Raw genomic sequence first — 20,085 nt, forward strand, 5'->3', positions numbered from 1 at the left:
ATGAGATCAGCCGGAGTTTCTCTACTCTTCATGTTTCTTCTCATCTCCAACTGCAACACGGTGAGTTCACTGTCAGTATGCTCTATAGAGCTGTATGGCATACAAGCTATGGCCCATGCACTCTGTTCTACTTTTCCTCTTTTTTTATCAAATTTTCACAGCATTCAAATTGCTATGCTAACTTTTTTTGTGCTTAGTTACCGATCAATAGTGTCAAATGCCAAAAAAAAAGGAAAACCTGAAAAAAAAAAAACCCCAGACAAAACAAAACAGCGAACGCCAATAATTAAGCAAAATCATACGAGAGGGAGTGCTGTAGTACTGTACATCAGCACGGCTGTGTTTTGGTCGCAGGCCGAACTATATCTCAGGAACGCCTTGAGGGGATTTTTTCAAATTTGGGTCAAGGATGAACTGATTAGATTTTGGTGGTCAAAGGTCAAGGTCACTGTAACCTCACAAAAGACGTTTTTGGCCATAACTCAAGAATTCATACGCTAATTATGACAAAATTTCACAGAAATGTCTAATAGGATAAAATGATGAAGTGATGACATTTTATATCCAAAAGTTCAAAGGTCAACTTCACTCATAATGTTTTGCTTACCACTGTAGCTGAGAAAACGATCTTGGGTCATTCTACAAAAACGGTGGAAGTGCTGTCACTTATTTTTTCAGACACATATGTTCAATAAATAAAGACTGTCCTTGCAATGATAAAACAACATTTATTGGCGGAGGCATACAACCGCGAGGCAGTTATTTCTAGTTGTCTTTTATTCGTCTCCGCCAACAAAAACCGTTCCCTCAGGATTCCACTACCAAGTGTTGCCAAGCAACACGTAAACTGTTTCCTGACTGCAAGCTAGCTGCTACTTTGAGGTTTGCACAGACGAATTCAGCTTACTTTCTTCCCAATCGTCGTCCTCTGACGGCCGTTCATAATTAAGGTCACAGGTTACAGTTTTGTGTAGCCAAATCAAGGTTTTATCAAGGTTTAACACCTGTGAAGAGGGGTGGTACATACAGTAAAACGGCCCAGTGCTGTTATACTGTACATCAGCACTCATGCGTTATACTCTTGTATAATATCGTATATTGTGATATTTTGGCAGGACAGCGGCGCAACCGCAAGCCCCGCCCCGACTCCAGACGAGTTTCTGGGCTCAACGGAATGTCTGGAGAAAAAGTAAGTGCTGCGGATTGGCTGGGTCTGTTCATTTGTTTTTCTTTCCTTCATTTGTATACTATGCTCTTATATTGTTAATCAATTCTTTGTTCATTCTATTTTGTCATGTTATGTTGTTTTTACATATAGTTTAGTTCAGTTTTGTTTTGCTTTCCCTAGCTTGCTCTCTCTTTCATGCCTTTTCATTCATTTGTCAATTCCTTTCATCTTTCTTTTGTTCATTTATTCTTTATCTTCCCTTACATTATAGTTATCTGTATGTTGTTTAGTGTTTGTCCCTTTATCTTTCTATAAGGTTCACTCGTGCGTCATGTGACCTGGTGTTTTGTCCTCCATGGGAGCGTTGCGCCAACGGACGCTGTTCCTGTAAACTGCCCTATCAGTGTCCCAGAGAGGGCGTGGCCCCGGTCTGTGGGCGGGACAACAGGCAGTACCTCTCCTACTGCCAGGTAAACACATGGAGCCATCGAGCAAGGCACTAACAGTACCGGGGTCAGGGGTTAAATTCCCACTGGGACGACCATTACTACAGATATAGACACTTCTGGTACTTTAAAGTATCAGTTCAGTGATTTTGGACCTATATATAATTAGTCTCTTCCATACCTGTAGTACTTGGACCCACAGACAGTATTGTCTGTAGCTCTTGGACCCACAGACAGTATTGTCTCCAGTCAGCTGTCAGTTGAAGCAGCGAGCTCCGCTGCCTCTTGTTGCAACAATGAGTCCAAACTGTTTGTCAGAATGTTTCTAGAAAAGCCAGTCTGTGCAAACGAAACAGAGAGCGACCGACGCATTTCTCTCCACGGCCCGGAAAGCGGCGGCAACGACCGTTTCCACTCAGCGGATCGTCTTCTACCGAACTCTACTGTTTACAATCTGACCCGACCGTCCAGAACTAGATCACTCCGCCAGAAACCGCCTTTCACCCCACAGCGGTCTGTGCTGCGGCAGAGAAAAAGTTCTGTGATTTCCTGATTAGTGAAAGTTGCGTTACGGAGGAACTAAGTCTGTTTCCTCTCGGCTCTGTGGAGACACAAACGGCTTTTCTGGAGATATTCTGACAAACAGTTTGGACTCATTGTTGCAGCAAGAGGCAGCAGAGCTCACTGCTTCAACTGACAGTTGACTCTGGAGACAATACTGTCTGTGGGTCCAAGTACTACAGGTATGGAAGAGACCAATCATATATATAGGTTCAAAAACCCCTGAACTTATCCTTTAAGGTACTTTGGACAAAACCATCGACCGATAGCAGCTTTGCAGTTGCTGAAACAGCGTATTGACGGCACCTTGCATCTGTAATTTGACACTGAGGGATCATTAAGTGTAAACTAGTTGGACATTTGGAAGGGTGGGGTGTGAAGTGGGAGATAGATGATTTAAGAAATGCACTGCTGTTTTTATTATTTACATAAAAACATCATCCTCCGGGCGCAAATATTCCTTTTTCAAACCTTGGTCAACTTATTTTTCAGGCGATGGCTCTCTCCTGTCGGACCAAGAAACCGCTCATGTCCCACTTTGGGGAAAACTGTGGAGGTGAGCTGTCAGAGATACACACCATGCAAAGAATATCTATCATAACATTACGTTATAATGTCGTGATCTACACTGAGTTTATAGTGAACTCATGTAACTTTACATGTTTTTTTCTCCATTCAAACCATTTTTACATCAGAGTTTCTGTCTCTGAGAAATCAGCAGCAGCCTCCTGTTAGCATTTGTTAGCAATGCAGGTGTACAAACACACATTTTGTATTTTGTATTTTCTATGTCAAAAGCTGTTTTTTTTACATAATGATTAATCGTTAACGTGACTGACGGTCGATTAAGGAAATTGATTTAAATTTGCATCCCTAGTAGGCTTATAAAATCACTGAACCTTTATCCAAACTGTATGTCCTGTGCACAGCTGTGCGTTTCTTTATTAAGGTGCTGGTGACTGTAGAAGTAAACAAAGTCCATAGCCAGGCATGTTCCACCACAAACACAAATAAATTAATGGGAGTTCTTTTTCCTTTTGCCATTCTTTCTTATTATCATTTCAATTACATTATCGGTAAATTAAGAATGCAGAGCAAACAGCAGGTTTCTCCATCGCTTCTTCATGAAGAGAAGACAGCAGCCTCGAAGAAGCAATGGTGAAATGCGTGGTTTATTCTGCAAACTTGACTTGCTGATAGCCTGATGAAAATGAGAATTAAAAAACAATGATAAAAGATAAAGAAGTCACTCAGTTTATTTTATAATGTGCAGTAGACATACATAACTATGGACTCTTTTCTTTGTCTCTCTCCTCAGTGGATGATCCAAAGTTCAGCAGTTCAATAGACAGAGACACAGGACTGGTGATGCTTTTCATTCCTGATAATGGGAGGACAGGAGCAGGAGGAGGAGAGGAGGTGCTGGTGTGTGGGAAGCTGTGGGACACGGCTGCTGCTAACGTGGCCTGCAAGGAGGACAAGCACCCACTGTGAGAGGAGACATGTCTTTACATATACATACATATATACATACATGCAGTACATAAACACATAAGATAAGATATCACTTTATTAATCCCCTTGGGGAAATTCAGGAAACACCGAAACAACACCACAAACAACTTACATATGCATGTAGCCTAATACATATGCAAATACATATTATAGATGTTTCATTTCACAGTTTTCTCACCAATCTGCTCCCAGCCAGCTGAGTCTCCATGATGGAGGAACACTGTAGAACTGTGTGTTAGTTAATAAAGTGTAAATGTGTATGAAGCAGCTAGAAGCAGAGAGCAGCTGAGTCAGCTTGTTGTGGTGTGGCTGTAGATCCATTCAGTAACGTTCTCAGTAAAAGTGAATAGTGTGATAAGGTGGATTTGTTTCCAAATGTAGGTTACTGTGACACAGTAAACTGTCTTGTCTTTAGCCCTAGTCTCTACTCCAAAACATGAAGAGTTGGAGCTTGAGAAGAGTCAGCTCAGTTAACCTGAACAAACTGTTAGCTAGCTAACTAGCCAGCAAACACACTGATGTTAATGTGAACATGCTAACGCTAGCTGCTACTAACGGAATTGTATCCAATTCCGGACACTCGGTCACTTGCGTAATTTCTGGTGTTTACCGGCATCTTTATACGGAGTTCTCAACCGAAAGCTAAGTGATGTAAATTCATACACATTTCAGAAGCTAGGTATCAGATTTCATAAATATCTATACACATTTAAGCATGTAAAACACTAAGTTATGAACTTAGTCACGAACAAGAAGCGGTAAGCCTTAAATCCCACTTTGGGCGACAGTTACTTCATGTAGAGAATCAGTATTGGCTGATAAATGGAAAAATAAGAGGTTTGAGTACATAGCCTGCACTTCTTACAAGTATCTGTAACATTGTGAAGGTACAGGAAGGGTTAATAAAGGGTTAATATCGAGTATATGAACACACCGACACAGACGAAAGTAAGTGTCCGGAATTGGAAACAAATTTTTAATCTAAAAAATAGGTGCGCTATCATCCATTTGCAGGGACTGGAAGAAAATCAGTTACAAGTTAAGGTAAAAGCGATATTAAACTTTAACAAAAGACAGACGGAGGATTGTTAATTTATGAGTAACTTCAGCGAAAACAGTACAGGATGAAATATATTGGTATTTGATTGTGATCTTTTGGTCATATGCTGTCCGGAATTGGATACCCTGATGTTAGACATGTTAGCTAGTGTGCTAATCAGATGTGTTAACAACAAGACAGTGATGGTTAGCTGACCAGATGCTATGGTTAGCTAGCTAACAAGCTGACATTATCTAAACACTAAATCAATCAGATGGATCAGTGATGAAATGATCAGTTCAGTCAGAAACAGACAGAAATTAACCGTCTGTTCAATTCTGTTGAGACAGAAACACAGTCAGCTGTTCACAGAGCTGAGGACCTCCAAGATGGCCGCCAGAGGGGGGTCACATTACAGCTATGAATAATGACAATAACGCAGTACTTTATTAATCTTCATCGAATGTGTGTGTGTGTGTGTGTGTGTGTGTGTGTGTGTGTGTGTAGCGGGGCAGCGTCAGCAGGGTTCGTATCGCTCAGGTCCCTGATGACCAACCCCAGCTACACAATGTTGCCACGGAGCTGTGTGAGTGTCCGTTGCCAAGGTTACGAGACATCCTTGGCCGAGTGTGTCATCTATGACGCGGTTAGGATCGGCAACAGGAAGGTCGCCACGGCAACCTGTTACCAGGCAACCCAAGGTCAGTACCTCTGTTGGTCCAGATGTATCATTTTATCACTATTCTCTTTCCAAGCTGCAGTGTTGTGACCTTGTTGTGTGTTTCTGTGTGTGTGTGTTTGTGTGTGTGTGTGTGTGTGTGTGTGTGTTCCAGAGGCAGCGGAGTGTGAGTTCAGGTGTGTGAACAGCAAATGTGTGTTTCTGAACCAGACGTGTGACGGAGTTGACGACTGTGGAGACCGCAGTGACGAGATGTGCTGCAAGAGTAAAACACACACACACACACACACAGATGTATCACCTGGGGGGTATTCCATGAAGGCGGATAAAGGAAAAGCCTGGCTTATTTTGATAAGTCTCGCTAACTTAAGTGAGAGTTCCGTTCCATTACCGTGGCTTATATGATTCCCTGCTCAGTAACCATGGTAACTTGTACCGCAGAACTAGCCTGCTCCGTAGCAGGCTAACTGTCAAGTTTAATTTAGCTGTGTGTCAAAGAATGTCCGACGGGCAGAAACAGACTCCCAGACAATTCCGTCAGGTGTATTTTCGCGCTGGCATCACTTGTGTCATGTCCGTGTTCGGAAACACAAGTTCAGACCTTTTTCTCACAATGTGACCAAGCATGAATGTACATGTTTACTTTAATTCCAAAGACCGTATTAATAAAAATAAGTCATGAAAATCATGTCTCACCACTTTCCAAAATCATTCAATCAAACTTTATTTATATAGCACAAGTCATACATCAAATGCAACTCCAAGTGCTGAACATAAAAAGAGTTAAAAAGAACACAAGGTTAGATAAAAAAGACGCCTTATTTCATTTCCCACCCGCATTCTGCGAAGACCCGCCCTACTCTGCCTCTGATTGGCTAGTAGTAGTCGTCAGCGACGGATGCCACTGCTACTGGTGGAGGTCCCCCACCAGTAGCAGTGGCATCCGTCTTTTTTGGTGGCTACAATGGTACATATTTACAGCTCAACAACTATTTTAACAAATACATTTCACATTGGAAAATGTTTTTGTATTTAATTTTCACTTGTTGCCACGTTGGTTTCTGGCTATTGAGATGGCTCTTGTCGAGATGTAACAGTGAAGAATGAATATAGGCCAAGGGTCACTAGGTCAGAGGGGCTTCACACACCTCACCGAATTAGGCTAATTAACAGTAAATGCATTGTAGTTATGTCGGTTCTCCTAAGTTAGCCTACACCATGATTTTAAACATACATCTAATATTATCTAGCCTACTGATAATATAGCCATACAGTCTTACTGTATCTAGTAATCTGAATGTTCATTTATTAATAAATACAAATTAAACAATAAGTAGGCTTGTATAACTTAGCCTACGCATTTAGTCTGTCTGCAATTTTTTGCCAAGCCATCTCCCTCGCTTTGTTGATTGAACTTCTTGGTGACGACCCCTTTATATTCCTCGTATAATTCTATATAACTCATATAATTCCAGCCGCTGAGAAGAACACAGCTCCGGTTTTCCCTTCTTTTTGCGACATAGTATCGTCTTTTCAACAATCGACTCTTCTGGGCTGCTTATGTACTCCATGCGCGCGCACAATGCAAAATTATTCAAGCCTGGTTAGAGTTAACGTTGACTAGACACGGCGGGATTGAGTTAGTGGAACGGCTTCAGCCTTAAGTGAGAGTCGACGTTAATTCAAGCCGGGCTTTTTCAAGTAAGCGCGGCTTTCATTAGCTGCGTTGATGGAATACCCCCCTGGTATGTCCCATGTTTTCTCTCACAAAGTGACTGATTGTATGTTTTTATGTGTGTGTGTGTGTGTGTGTGTGTCAGGATGCAGGAAGGACGCGTTCCACTGCAGGACGGGGGTGTGTGTGTCCAGAGAGGCGGTCGGTGACGGAATGAACGACTGTCTGGACGGCCAGGACGAATCACCGAGATACACAACTACTGACCACAGTGAGACACACACACACACACACACTAATTATTTCTCAAAAATGGTTGTTGTATTTTGCACTTTGCACTTCATCGCACTTACTAATATTTCTTACTTTCTTGAACTTTTTAACTTGAACTTGGTAAATTGTGACTGAAACAATTTCCCCCAGGGATGAATAAAGTCTTCTGAATCTGAATACTCTGTTTGAAAGGTCATTACGAGGGTTTCATTTTTACATTAAATCCGTAAATGTTATTAACGGATATGCAGTGAACTTGCAGGCTTCACAATTTTTCTGTGATTGGTTCAGTTTTCCGGAGTTGCAGTTTCCTGGGGGTCTGGTTCATGAACACTTGGTAGAAACATGGACACAGATGTTATTTACAGCCATGGAGAGATCAGGCAGTGGAGTGACTCCCTCTGCCCATACACACACACTGGAGTCACTCTGCACTAATGCACCATACTAGAGCCCTGCACGGGACTGTTTTTTTAATCCCGCTCCCGCTGGATTTCTGACCATTACTGCCCGCTCCCGCAATGTGTGTGTTATTGACCACCCGCTCCCGCCCACAGCAAAGTTAAAACCGCCTGCTCCCGCAAGATTTGCATCGGGTCCCGCGGGATCCCAATCCCAATGCAGTCCTCTAGTCCCACCTGTCGGTAATAACGTAGCGAAATTACTATTATTTTTACTATTACTATTATTCTAGTGACAACTGACAACTGAGAAATTTGTCCAAATGTCAGACTTGCCTTGCTTTGCTTTGGTATTGTAATGACCTGCTTTGATTTTCTTTTCAACTGCATTTGTTGACTCCGTCTCCATCCTTCTGATTAAATCCTGGGACCCGCAGTTTATTTTCTGACCGCCCGCTCCCGCCCGCAGCAACGTTAAAACCGCCCACTCCGCGAGATTTGCGTTGGGTCCCGTGGGACCCGCGGGATCCCAATCCCAATGCAGGGCTCTACACCATACAGACTGGCAGTGTGGGCGTGGCCTTAGTCATGCAGTTACTGCTGACCGGCACTGGAGGGCAGTGTAGACTTTAGGAAGAAGTCTGCAGAAAACTGTTAAATGTTATTTTTCACATAATTCCTATTTGTCCACAGGGTCAACGGAGACGCACATACTCAGAAACACAGGTATGTTACCTGTTACCATGGTAACAAACTCATTGCCATGTAATCCCTTCACCAACACACAGGCACACAGCGACAGTGGTGGGCTGCACTTCCTGTTACTATGGTAACTGACTCAACCGTGGCAACACTGTAACATATTACCAGTCTCACAGAAACGTAGGTACAGTGTAGTTACCATGGCAACACACACCATGTAAAAATAATAGTACTAGACTCAGTATTAGTAGTAATAGTAGATAAGCAGTAGTAAAAGTAGTAGTAACAGCAGCATAAGTAGCACACATACCTGTTACCATAGTAACATTACCACAACCATGGCAACGCACCACCCCTCTCAAAAACACAGGTACATGGCACTACAATGGCCCTAATTACCACGGTAACACAAATTACCATGGAAACACAGTCCTTCACAACCAAAAAAACTGCCATGGCTGAATGCCGTCAACCATCACAATGCATTTGTTACCATAGCAGCTCACTTGCTACCATGGCAACGGCACTCATTCCAGTGTAAACCATCATATCACATAACATGTTTTCATTACAGTGGTAATCTGTAGCTGGTCACTGTCGTTCAGGATGATGATGATATTTATTGTTTTGTTTTTTTTCAGACTACATCTCTCCAAAAAGTGGTATGTAGTCTAAATTACATTTATAGATATACACCACTACATAGTAGTAGTATCAGTAGTTGTATCAGCAGCAGCAGCAGTAGTAGTAGTGGTAGTAGTATCAGTAGTAGTAGTAGTAATATCAGCACTAGCAGTAGTAGTAGGTATAGTACAAACTATAGTAGTAGTTTCAGTAGTACCACAAATATTATTAGTAGTGTAATAACAGTATTGAGACTAGTAGCAGTAGAGCTAAAAATGGTGCTGTGTGTGTGTGTGTGTGTAGAGACGAGGGCCAACAGACAGCATCTGGAGTCCAGGCTGTACTGTGGGATTCCCAACTCCACCACAGTGGATGATGAGGAGGAGAAACGAGGGAGGAGCAGCCGAGTGAAGAGGGTGGTGGGAGGAATACCAGCCAAACCGGTCAGTTAGATACACTGCAGGTCTCTCTCTCTCTCTCTCTCTCTCTGCCTGTAAAAGCTGCTCAGAGTTGTTACTGTCAATCTATTACTCAAAGGAATATATAATGTAAACCAATGAGAGCCTGGTGGAGACAATTGGTCTCCTCTATCTCACAACAGTTGTATTGTTAGTTCCAGTGTTTCTCCACATTAAGACTACATTTCCCATAAGCCTCTTCGCTTCCTGCCCCCCCCCCCCCGAAGAGGATCAACATGTTGGAAGTGATTTTTCCATCTTCCTTTCCCTCCTTCCACAGAACATCTTAAAGTCACAATGACATGACATTAATTTCTCACACAGAGTGCAGGTAAAACCAAAATGGACTTGATTGGAGCACAACCAAAAATAATAGTAGTATGGCACTTTTCACTTGAGTTTATTGGCACATGCTGACGTTTTGGCTATAGACTGTAAAAAAAGATGGACGTAGTGAGTGTGGTTTCTGAAGGGCCGTTTTGAAGCCAAAAGTTGGGGTTTACGAGCGTCACCATGCTGACATTTTTTGGAGCCTGAGCGAAGCCGGGGGTTGACCTAAGATCCACCCCTCCGCCTGCTATTGGTCCATAATCGGCGACCTGTCGATCACTCGGAAAACAACCCTGTTTTATAACCGTTATATCCCATTAGTAATTACCTTGAAAATCGCCTTATGAACACATATTGGAAGAAGTGAAATTAGCTACTGAGACCATAATCTCTTGTCGAAACAAGACTAGGTCAAAACCTAGTGTATGGCTGGACCGTGTATGGGTGTGCCACGTGCCACAGCCGACCATTGGTGTAACTAACTCTGCTGTAGACTGTTAATATACAGAATAATAGTCCATACATCCATACTGATCTCCGTTCCAGCGTGTCCCGTCTTGTCTCTCTGCCGCTGTCGTCTCCACCGTGCCCACGGCCCGCATTGATCCTCCCGATCCAAGCGCCAGTCGCTCTGCTACCCATCGGTGCCGAAAACACTGTTCGCCGGACACCTGGTGACGCATCGGCGTTGGGACCCGTGAACAAACCGGGAACAAATCGCCGCCCATCTATCGGCACTGGCTGGCACCGTGGCCCCGGGAAACTCTGGGAAGCGTCGGCAGAAAGCCGTCGGCACGCCGAAACCTCCATGTTTGTTTGTGTCTATCTCTCTGCCGACAGAACAGAGGGCTGTCAGGTGGACTGAGCTTGTGCATATGCATCGAAATAAATGGCGATATGATATAATTGTATAGATTGGTCAGCCTGCTTACTGTGTGGGAGAAACGGGCTCCCTATGTCAGCGGAGAAACAAGATGGCGGAGAAAACAAATCTTAAATTTCTGGCTCTGTGATCCTATGATGTGCCACCTGCCACAGCCGACCGATGGTGTAACTTCATCACTCAGTCAGTCAGTCAGTGAGTGACAGACATTCGTGTTCATAGGGCTGGCCCCGCTGTTGCGGTCCAGCCAAAAATGTATTGACTTTATATTTTGGATTTAGAGTCTTTTTGTAGCCGGACTCTAGTGGACATCAGAGGAACTGCATCTGTCTGTCTGTCTGTAGACCCAGATCCAGTGGCAGGTTGCAATAGTGGAGAACCAGAAGATGGACTGTGGAGGAGTGTACATAGGAGGCTGCTGGGTGCTGACTGCTGCTCACTGTGTCAGGTGGGGTGTGTGTGTGTGTCAGAAAGATAAAGTGCTGACAGTAGTAGTTTGAAACTCTAGTAGTAGTGGCAAGAGTAAGAGTTATAGCAGCAGTGGCTGTAGTAGTTATACTAGTAGTAACTGGTCTGTTTAAGTTGTACTGTCTGTCAGTTCTGTGATACTTGATTCAGTTTCAGCACCACCTAGTGGCGATTTGTTACATTTTCTATTTTGCAAACTACCTCCTGTCATAGATAAGAATGGTGTGACGGTTCAAATGGGCCACGCCCACAAAGTGCAGTACAAGTGATATTCCCCGCTTTATCTCTATGGGCAAAACAAAAAATCGACATTTTCTGTGGTTGTGCCCATAGAAATTGAACAGGGTTTCGTACTTGTACTGCACTTTGTAGGCGTGGCCTTTATGCAGCGTCAGCGCCGTTCTTATCTCTGTGAGGTCAACAGAAAGTGAGTATTCTGTATCATGGAGCCTGCTGTTGGTCAACATGTAGATTTACCGGTTACAATCCATGTATTCCATGTATTCCTGTTGTATTTATTCATTTACCAGTTATCTACATTTCTACATAAGTATTTTTGTGAAATATGATTATTTTGTGAGTTTAACAACAATCACTGTTGTTGAATGCTATTTTATCTGTAATACCAGCTACATCTTCGGCCAGCGCAATTGAGATAATGAGGAAAGATCTGGACAGTACTCTATTGTCAATTTTTTTCATAATTACACATTTAAAAACTCATACTTACGGTTACATTTCGTGCATTTACAAGCATACTGTCAAGTTACAGTTCATAGAAATGTACATTTTCTTCATTGTTTTTCAGTTTCACCCTTTCCCAGCTAATAAACCTGTTGACAATAGAGTGTCAGTCTATGGAGTCTTAGTTGAAGAAAGGCATTTATCTGACTGTCTGAGCACCTAGTCTGTGTGGAGGACAGACCAGTTACAGCAGAAATTACAGCATCAACAGCAACTAGTATTAACAGCAGTAATACTAGTACTAGCAGTAGCACTAGTAGTAGTAGGAGTAGCAGCAGTAGTATAAATAGCAGTAGTAAGTTAAGGGTTAGTTAATGCTTAATATGCTTAATTAACAGTTAACTAATGTGTAATTTACTAATGGTGTCCATGTTAACTAAGGTATTAATTTATACATTATTTAATAGTTTATAAAGATGACTACTAAATAATGTATAAATTAATACCTTAGTTAACATGAACACCATTAGTAGATTAGTTAACTGTTAATTAAGAGTTAGTTTATACTTATTAAGCATTAACTAACCCTTAACTTAGTGACCCTTATTGTAAAGTGTTACCATCAATATTAGTACTAGTACTAACGGCAGTTGTATTAGGAGTAGAGTAACAGAAACAGTAGCAGTAATAATAGGAGTAGTAACAGCAGTAGTAGTAGTAGTAGCAATAGCAGTTTTAGTAGCAGTGCTAGTAGTATTAGTATTATATTATGATTGTAGTAGCAGTAATAGTCTCTCGCCCCTCTCTCCCTCCCAGGTCCAACCCCAATGCGTACCAGGTGAAGTTTTCTCTGTGGAGGAAGCACAGACCTCAGGACACGACCATCATCGCTCCAGTTCAGGACATCCACATCCACCCCCTGTAAACATCCATCCATTTACAGCTTATCTATCTATCTATATAGCTATCTATGTATCTATCTATCTATCTATCTATCTACTCCATCAATCCATCCATGCTTGCTAACCCATTTTATCCTCTCTTCTAATACAGGTCCATCTTCTTTAAACTCTTTATTTTCTTTATATTATTAGTCTTTTTGGGCTACATGCTTTACTTTTTAACTCACTCACATTCATTCATTCCCTCACAGTTAGCTCCTGTCTACCCTCTAGTGGCCATTAGGAAGCATGACAGTGTTGACTGGCTGTGTCCTTGTTTACTTTTTTAACCTTATTTAGCTTTTTCACATTCTATTCGCTATGTTGTCTTTACTTTTTTATGTTCTCTACTGTTTCTTCCCTATTATACTTTAGTTACTTTCTTTACTTGCTGTTCCTGTCTTTCATGACTATTTTCTTTACTGCTTTCCTTACTTTTTACTTTATTTTCCTGACTTTATCCTTATTTTCATTATTTTCTTAAATTTCTGTAATTACCTTCACTTTCTTAGCTTTGTTTTCTCTTTTTTTTTTTAGTTCATTTTGTTTTCTTCGCTTGTATTATTTATTCACTTAATGTCCTTTACCCCAACCCCCCACCCAGGTACAATGACAGCAGCTATGAGAACGACATCGCTCTGCTGCAGCTGGAGAAGCTTCCGTTCAGTGACGCGTGTTTAGAGGAAAACCCGGCGGTCAGTGCCGTCTGCGTTCCCTGGAGCCTCCAGCTGTTCCAGCCAAACCACACCTGCAGCATCTCTGGATGGGGACGCACCGCAGGTCAACACACTGAAGCACGACCAGCTTCCATCCACATAGATAGATACATACTGTATTTCTTCTAATAGTGGCCGGTAGTCAATTAAAAGCCGGGTCTCCGATAACGGCCAGGGCTGTCTGTGGTCGACACAAACAAATAAAGGCCGGCCCCAAATACAGGCCGGGGAAAAAAACAAAGGTGGATACCGGTAAACTCCTGGTCCCTGTTATATAATGTAATATAATGTAATGTAGTTTGTAGTACCGTACAAGTGCCACAAGATGGCAGTATGCCACAAGATGGCTCAGCCGGCGGAAGTCTCTGGAGCGTGCCGTCATCGATTACCGTAATTATCGGTAATGCGCTGCAGTAACAAAAAAACGGCTACCTAACGAACCCCAACAGAAGCAGATCAGAAAACAAGGAGGCTTCGTACTAAAATATGAGCAAATATACTTATCAAACAGAGGGAATTAGAAATAAAGGCCTGTCTCTAATATAAGCCTGCTTCCAATAAAGGCCTGGTACCCTCTGCAGTTGAGGGAAATAAAGGCCCGGGTCAATATTAGAGGAAATACGGTACATAATGTGGATAGGTAGGTAGGTCGTGATAATTAGGTTGATAGTGAGATAGCTAGATAGTTAGGTAGGTAGGTAGTTAAACAAGTAGATCATTTGGTAGACAGTGATAATGCTACAACTAACGATTATTTTCATTATTAATTAGCGTAGTGTAGGGAATATTTTTAATTTTATTAATGGATTAATCATTTAGTCTATGAAATGTCAAAAATTAAGACAAATGCCCATCACACTTCCCCGCGTCCAAAGTGATTCTTTGAGTCTTTACTTAGTCTGACCAGCAGCCACAAAAAAAAAAAAGTATTCATGATATGAAACAGAGAAAAGCAGCAAATCTTAACATTTGTGGAGCTGCAACCAGCAAATCTTTATTTTTTCACTGATAAATGATTAAAATTATTAATTGGTTATCAGATTAATTTTCTGTCAATCGACTAATCCATTAATCGACAATCGTTTCAGCTCTAGTCAGTGAGTTAATCTGTTCCTATAGTTAGTCAGTCAGGTAGGTAGGTCGTCAAAAAAGTAGAAAATTTGGTAGATAATCAGTGAGTTAATATTTTAATTAGGCAGGTAGGTGGAAATTTAAATATTAGGTTAGGGTCTCTATCAGCAACCAGGAACTTTCAGAGCGTCTTGAAACTGCAATAAAGTGAGTTTTCAAAGCCAGAAATCTCAGCAGCTGGCCAAGTAATCAATGAATCATTAGTATTGATCAACTGTCCTATCAACCCCTCCGCAGATATATTATGGTCTGTTTGTGATATGGGGCAGGATAAACATTAATGACACTTTAAAAGTTTTCAGTCAGTTAGCTAGATCATCAGAAATGTAAGTACTCAGTCACCTTGCTGATTAGTCAATTGATTACTCAGCTTGATCATTGGAAGTGTAGTTAAATACTCAGTTTGTCAGTTGGTTAGCTTGTTCAGTAGCTAATTAAAGACTAACTGAGTGAGTACAAATCATTAACTTCCCTCTCTGCAGGCGGTCGGTCATCTGATGTGTTGCTCTGGGCCAACGTCTCCCTCATCGCCGACTGCCAGAGATTCTACAAAGATCGCTTCAAACCGGGCATGATGTGCGCAGGTAGGGGTGTGTGTGTGTCTGTGTGTTTGAGTGTAAATGGTGATGTACTATATACACATTTAAACAAGCTGATTTGTAAGTTCCATGATGTGTGAAGGTACCAAGCGTTTTATATTTGCGTTTGTTTGTGTGTGTGTGTGTGTGTGTGTGTGTGTGCAGGCGACCTGGACGGCAGGGTGGACTCGTGTCAGGGCGACAGCGGCGGGCCTCTGGTGTGCGAGGACGACCTGGGAGTTTCCTACCTGTGGGGCATCGTCTCCCGGAGGGAGCACTGCGGCCAGCCGGGCTTCCCAGGGGTTTACACACAGGTGGGCTGTGGGGGGTGGGGGGGGGCACAGGTGGGCTGAGGAGAGGAGAGACAGAGAGAGATGAAGATAAACTTGATTAGAGTTTATCTTTAGACCTGACACTGACAGGCTGATTGATTGATTGACTTTATTCGATAAATTAAGTAAGGGATAATGCCCGATGAGGTGTCCATTATCAGGAATTAATGGACGACAGGGAGGCCAGCCGAGGACGGTTGCCTCCGCGGAGTCCATTAATTCCTGATTATGGACACCTTGAAGGGCATTATCCCACTTATATCATGGTCACTTGCCAAAGAAAAAAAAAATAGGACCATTAATTTATATTTTCATGCGTTTTGTATTCAAAATGTAAAGTTTTTCACAAGCCATAACTCAGTTTCCCCGGTAACACCTGAGGGTTTGACTAATACCTGGAACAATCATTACCATCCCATAAGGTTCTTATGCAATGGAAACGTTGTTCATTACTCCAGTAAACAGGACGAACCTTAGATACGACTTGGCAGCAGGAGATATTTCTAGTCCGCTCAGCTCATAGAACCCTTTGGCTCATCTATGAGCCAGAAAGCTAACGTTATGCTAGCAACATTCAAAGTCAATAACAAACAGTAAATGTAATTTGACAGTATGTTTAACAACAAGACTAGCTAGCTATCCAGCCATGTCATTGTCCCCAAATCAATATCAAGATTTTCACGAACATACAAATTGTAAACGGAGGCTTTGACTGCGTCCCTGTTGCTATGGTTACTCATTTTAGATACAGGCTGATACTACGTAGCCAGCGCATTAATTTAGAACGGTGAACAGACAGTTTCACTGGAACTACTTTGTAGGTGTCCATTATCAGGAATTAATGGACACCCTGCAGCCAATCAGAATCGAGTATTCACCCAGACCATGGTATAAAATACTATATACAAATGTACATACAGTACTAAAATTCATCAGGATATCGCAATAAAGTCACATTACTTATTTCCATTGCAGTCCTGAGGTCTAGGCTAGGAGGCAGGCAGGAAAAGGGAGTGACATGTACATGCTACTAATATCCCATTTTTACACTAAAACACCTAATAAAAACATCAATATTATACAATCATGAAAATAATTTTAAAAAACACACAAGTTCAGAAACCAGTCCAAACTTAGAACTGTCCTAGAAAAGATGTTTTCTCTATACTAACTTACTCAGCATCCATTTTTTCAGTTGTTTTTTAAAACTATTCAGAAAATTGGCAGATTTAATTTTGTTTGGGGTTTATTGCACTCCTCCCCCCCTGTGTAGAGAAATGTACTTCTCCCTACTTTGCTTTTTAGATTGGGTTGTTTGTTTGGGTTGTTGATACTATGAGGAATGGGACGATCTGCTCATCTCCTGATACGATTCGATACGCGAATTCGTTCAGGCTTCGACACGACCACGATACGATGTGATAAAAGTTCGATGACAACAAAGTCTGTCTGTGCAGAATTATGTTTATTTCTGAGCCAAAAATCTTTCTGTAATTGAACCGTAATCTCTTAAAAACATGTTAGGGCCTACTGTCCAGTGTTGAGAGCTTAAATTGACTTAAAGCTGTCACACTAGTCACTATTAATAGAATTACATAAAATTGGCTACTTTTTGGTCGTTTTTTGCATCTGTGTGTTGTTGTGTCTATTGCCTCTGGTTAGGTTTCATTTAGGATTTACATTAAAGACATTTTCTAATCATAAATTCATTTATACCTACCCAACTTAATACAACCACTCATAATACCAGATAATTAATCTGACAATTAAGCTTCTGCAAAATAAATGAATCATAAAATACACTCAAATACACACAATCTTGATTGATTGAAAATATGATTACCTCTATCTCTTTAGCTGTTATCTGAAAACTACAAAAATGTGTCATGTGTCACGGTTGTCTATAATATGCATTAAATACAATCAATCCCCAAAAAATTCTCTATGACCAAACCCCTCTACTGTTTAATCTATTTAGAAATCCCCTTAAACACACAGGGAATACGAGCATAAGAGATGTTCACATTCATTAGGATTTTTTAGGGTGAAATTTTCAATCAACCTGACCATGCAGTATGTTTAAAAGTGTGAAAAATCTTCTGTATACACAAATTTACAATTCCAAAATTAAGCAGCAACAATCCCCTCTTTTGTAACGGGAGTTCACACAAGGCAGACTCACAGAAAATGGCAAGGGAGAAACCAACTACCTTCAATCACATATTAAGTCCACAAACGATATGAATCACGGTAATGTCGGTATCCTAATCCCGACACTGTCCGTCCAACTAAACTAGTAACAGCCACAAAAACTTGTCTGCTGTTTACTCTGCAATTTTTGATCATGTTTTTTCTCTGGTTAGAGGTGAGTAGTAGAGAAGTGTTTCTGAAAATAACTACTACAAATTGGGCAAATCGCTTGGGTTGGGTCTTTATGTTTCCCTTCTCATCTGGGATAAAACCAAAAAACTGCCAGATAAGCAAAGTTGTCCTTTTTTCCCCCAACATCTTCCAGTCTAATCTGAAAATGGCGGCTTTCGTTGTGCAGTGCAGCGTTGTGCAAATCAGCTTATAGTAAGAAGTCCTTACATTTAAATGTACACACATCGTCAATGGAAGAAGAAGAGTCAAGGAAAATCCCAGGTGATAAACAACAAGAAACAGCAAGTCCAAAGTCAAAGAATAGTTCGCTAGTCTTTAGAAACCCTCCCGCTTGCCCAGTATTTGTAAAGTCCCGCCCCTTGATGCTCATTGGGTAGAATTTGGGGTGGTGACGTGATGGACAGCAAATTTGACCAACGACAATCACAGGAGCAGTGGGGTGATTTTTGTGGGGAGACTGGAAACAGTCTAGGTGATCAGGACGTGTCTGGACTTGTTTCCAATATAATTAAATGAATTGGGGGGATTGGGGAACTTCTTGAAACCAATCCAATCCAAATCCAATTAATTCAACAACGGTCTATATATTTCACTAACTCATAATATTCGTACAAGCTAATGGTAAGCTAAGTTAGTTAGGGCTGTGACGGTTACCGCATTTTTTTTTATTGTATACTTTATTATATTTTTATTACAGACACATCACCAAAAGCCCTTGAGTGGCAAAACAGCAAAAAATAACTTACCAAACAGTAACAAACTATAAAGATATTTCAAAAACATGACAGGTTTGTTCAATCATCATCAATCTATTTTACAGTGTTATATCGTATACAATAAAAAGAAACTACCCAGAATGAATAACATTTGCTAAATGTCAAATATTTACATATATATAATGAGCTCTGTCCATTAAATCCTTTTGAGAATGTGCTTTTACGCACACTCTTTCTCTCCTGTCCTCCGACCCACAGTCAACACTCTGGAGTAGAGGTCTTCACGGGTCCAAAATGATGGACCCGAACCCTAATGGACCCGGGAAATTCGTTCCGAGATCCGATTGGACCCGATAATTTAAAAAAAATATATATATACCGACCCATTTTTGCCCGAGATATTACAGACCCGACCGAGAGGAGAGAGACCCGAGACCCGTCCGTTTTATGGACCCGACAAACCCGGTAATTAAAATTGCTAAATGCTGTTCTACTGCTAAAAACGTTTATCATGTTGGATACAACATATGATCAAAATAACAGCCAAGTTTCCGACTTGCCAAGTTGTGCCCTTCTACAGTTTGTCCAGTAGATGACAGTGAGACTCCATAATGGAATCTAGCAGCTACTTGGCTACGTAGCCTACAATAGGCTAAGTGACAAGGAAATTAAATTGCTTGTTAAATGGATGATTAAAACAATAGTTTATAGCTTATTTTTCACCTCAGTGAAGAAGGTATCCATCTTGCGCCTTTCCTCCGCTCCAACTCGCTGGCGCTGCTCAACGTTTTTTTCACCTTAGTTTCGCTCTTGTAATCTGATCCTAGGTCAGCCTAAACAGGGGGTTAGGGTTAGGGTTAGAGACCTTCAAAATCAAATAAAATGATAACCCTTGGTTTTGTTGTGTTTATATAATTGTTTTGAAGCCTTGTTCCAATAAAAAAACTGTATAATATTTATGAAATATTTTAACTTAAAATGGGTCAAATGTGTGTTAACAGAATATTGAACTGGGGAACATAGGACCTTGGGAACTTAGGACCCTGGGAACATAGATACGCTCCCAACACTCCCACAGGATTTCTCTGAAGCGGTTCCTTGGCTCGCTTTGTCTGAAAAAAAGTCTGTTTATGACGACTAGCTGTCGATATTCAAGTTTGGATATGCCATGGAAATACGGAAGCATAATATTGTACAGTGAATTATTTCAATGTCTGAAGTTAAAAATAATGTAGATGTTCCATGTGAAGGGAATTAGTTTATTTGCGTTTTAATGCCCAGCTGTCCACATAAATAGAGCTGAATGGAAGGATGAACCTGGCTGCAGTAACTGGAGACAGTTGTTTACAGTGATCCAATATTATACTGACTGAAGCAAAGGCA

General features: G+C 41.3%; 1 protein-coding gene across 1 annotated transcript in view; it reads left to right on the top strand.

Annotated features, from left to right (window-relative positions):
* The window catches only part of LOC139648329 (complement factor I-like), a 20,283-nt gene continuing 198 nt past the window's right edge, over positions 1 to 20,085 (top strand). The window contains exons 1-16 of the mRNA XM_071524411.1: positions 1 to 60; positions 1,116 to 1,189; positions 1,485 to 1,638; positions 2,668 to 2,731; positions 3,494 to 3,665; positions 5,237 to 5,430; positions 5,563 to 5,673; positions 7,229 to 7,366; positions 8,059 to 8,091; positions 9,101 to 9,121; positions 9,387 to 9,526; positions 11,099 to 11,202; positions 12,723 to 12,827; positions 13,452 to 13,627; positions 15,177 to 15,278; positions 15,438 to 15,586. Of these exons, the coding sequence (XP_071380512.1) occupies positions 1 to 60; positions 1,116 to 1,189; positions 1,485 to 1,638; positions 2,668 to 2,731; positions 3,494 to 3,665; positions 5,237 to 5,430; positions 5,563 to 5,673; positions 7,229 to 7,366; positions 8,059 to 8,091; positions 9,101 to 9,121; positions 9,387 to 9,526; positions 11,099 to 11,202; positions 12,723 to 12,827; positions 13,452 to 13,627; positions 15,177 to 15,278; positions 15,438 to 15,586 (1,797 nt within the window). The remainder of the gene's footprint in view (positions 61 to 1,115; positions 1,190 to 1,484; positions 1,639 to 2,667; positions 2,732 to 3,493; positions 3,666 to 5,236; positions 5,431 to 5,562; positions 5,674 to 7,228; positions 7,367 to 8,058; positions 8,092 to 9,100; positions 9,122 to 9,386; positions 9,527 to 11,098; positions 11,203 to 12,722; positions 12,828 to 13,451; positions 13,628 to 15,176; positions 15,279 to 15,437; positions 15,587 to 20,085) is intronic.

This window comes from Centroberyx affinis, unplaced genomic scaffold (genome assembly GCF_046629955.1).
Source record: "Centroberyx affinis isolate AG114_WGS23_722 - 3 ecotype Tasmania unplaced genomic scaffold, CSIRO-AGI_Caff_v1 ptg001192l_1, whole genome shotgun sequence".
NCBI lineage: Eukaryota > Metazoa > Chordata > Actinopteri > Beryciformes > Berycidae > Centroberyx > Centroberyx affinis.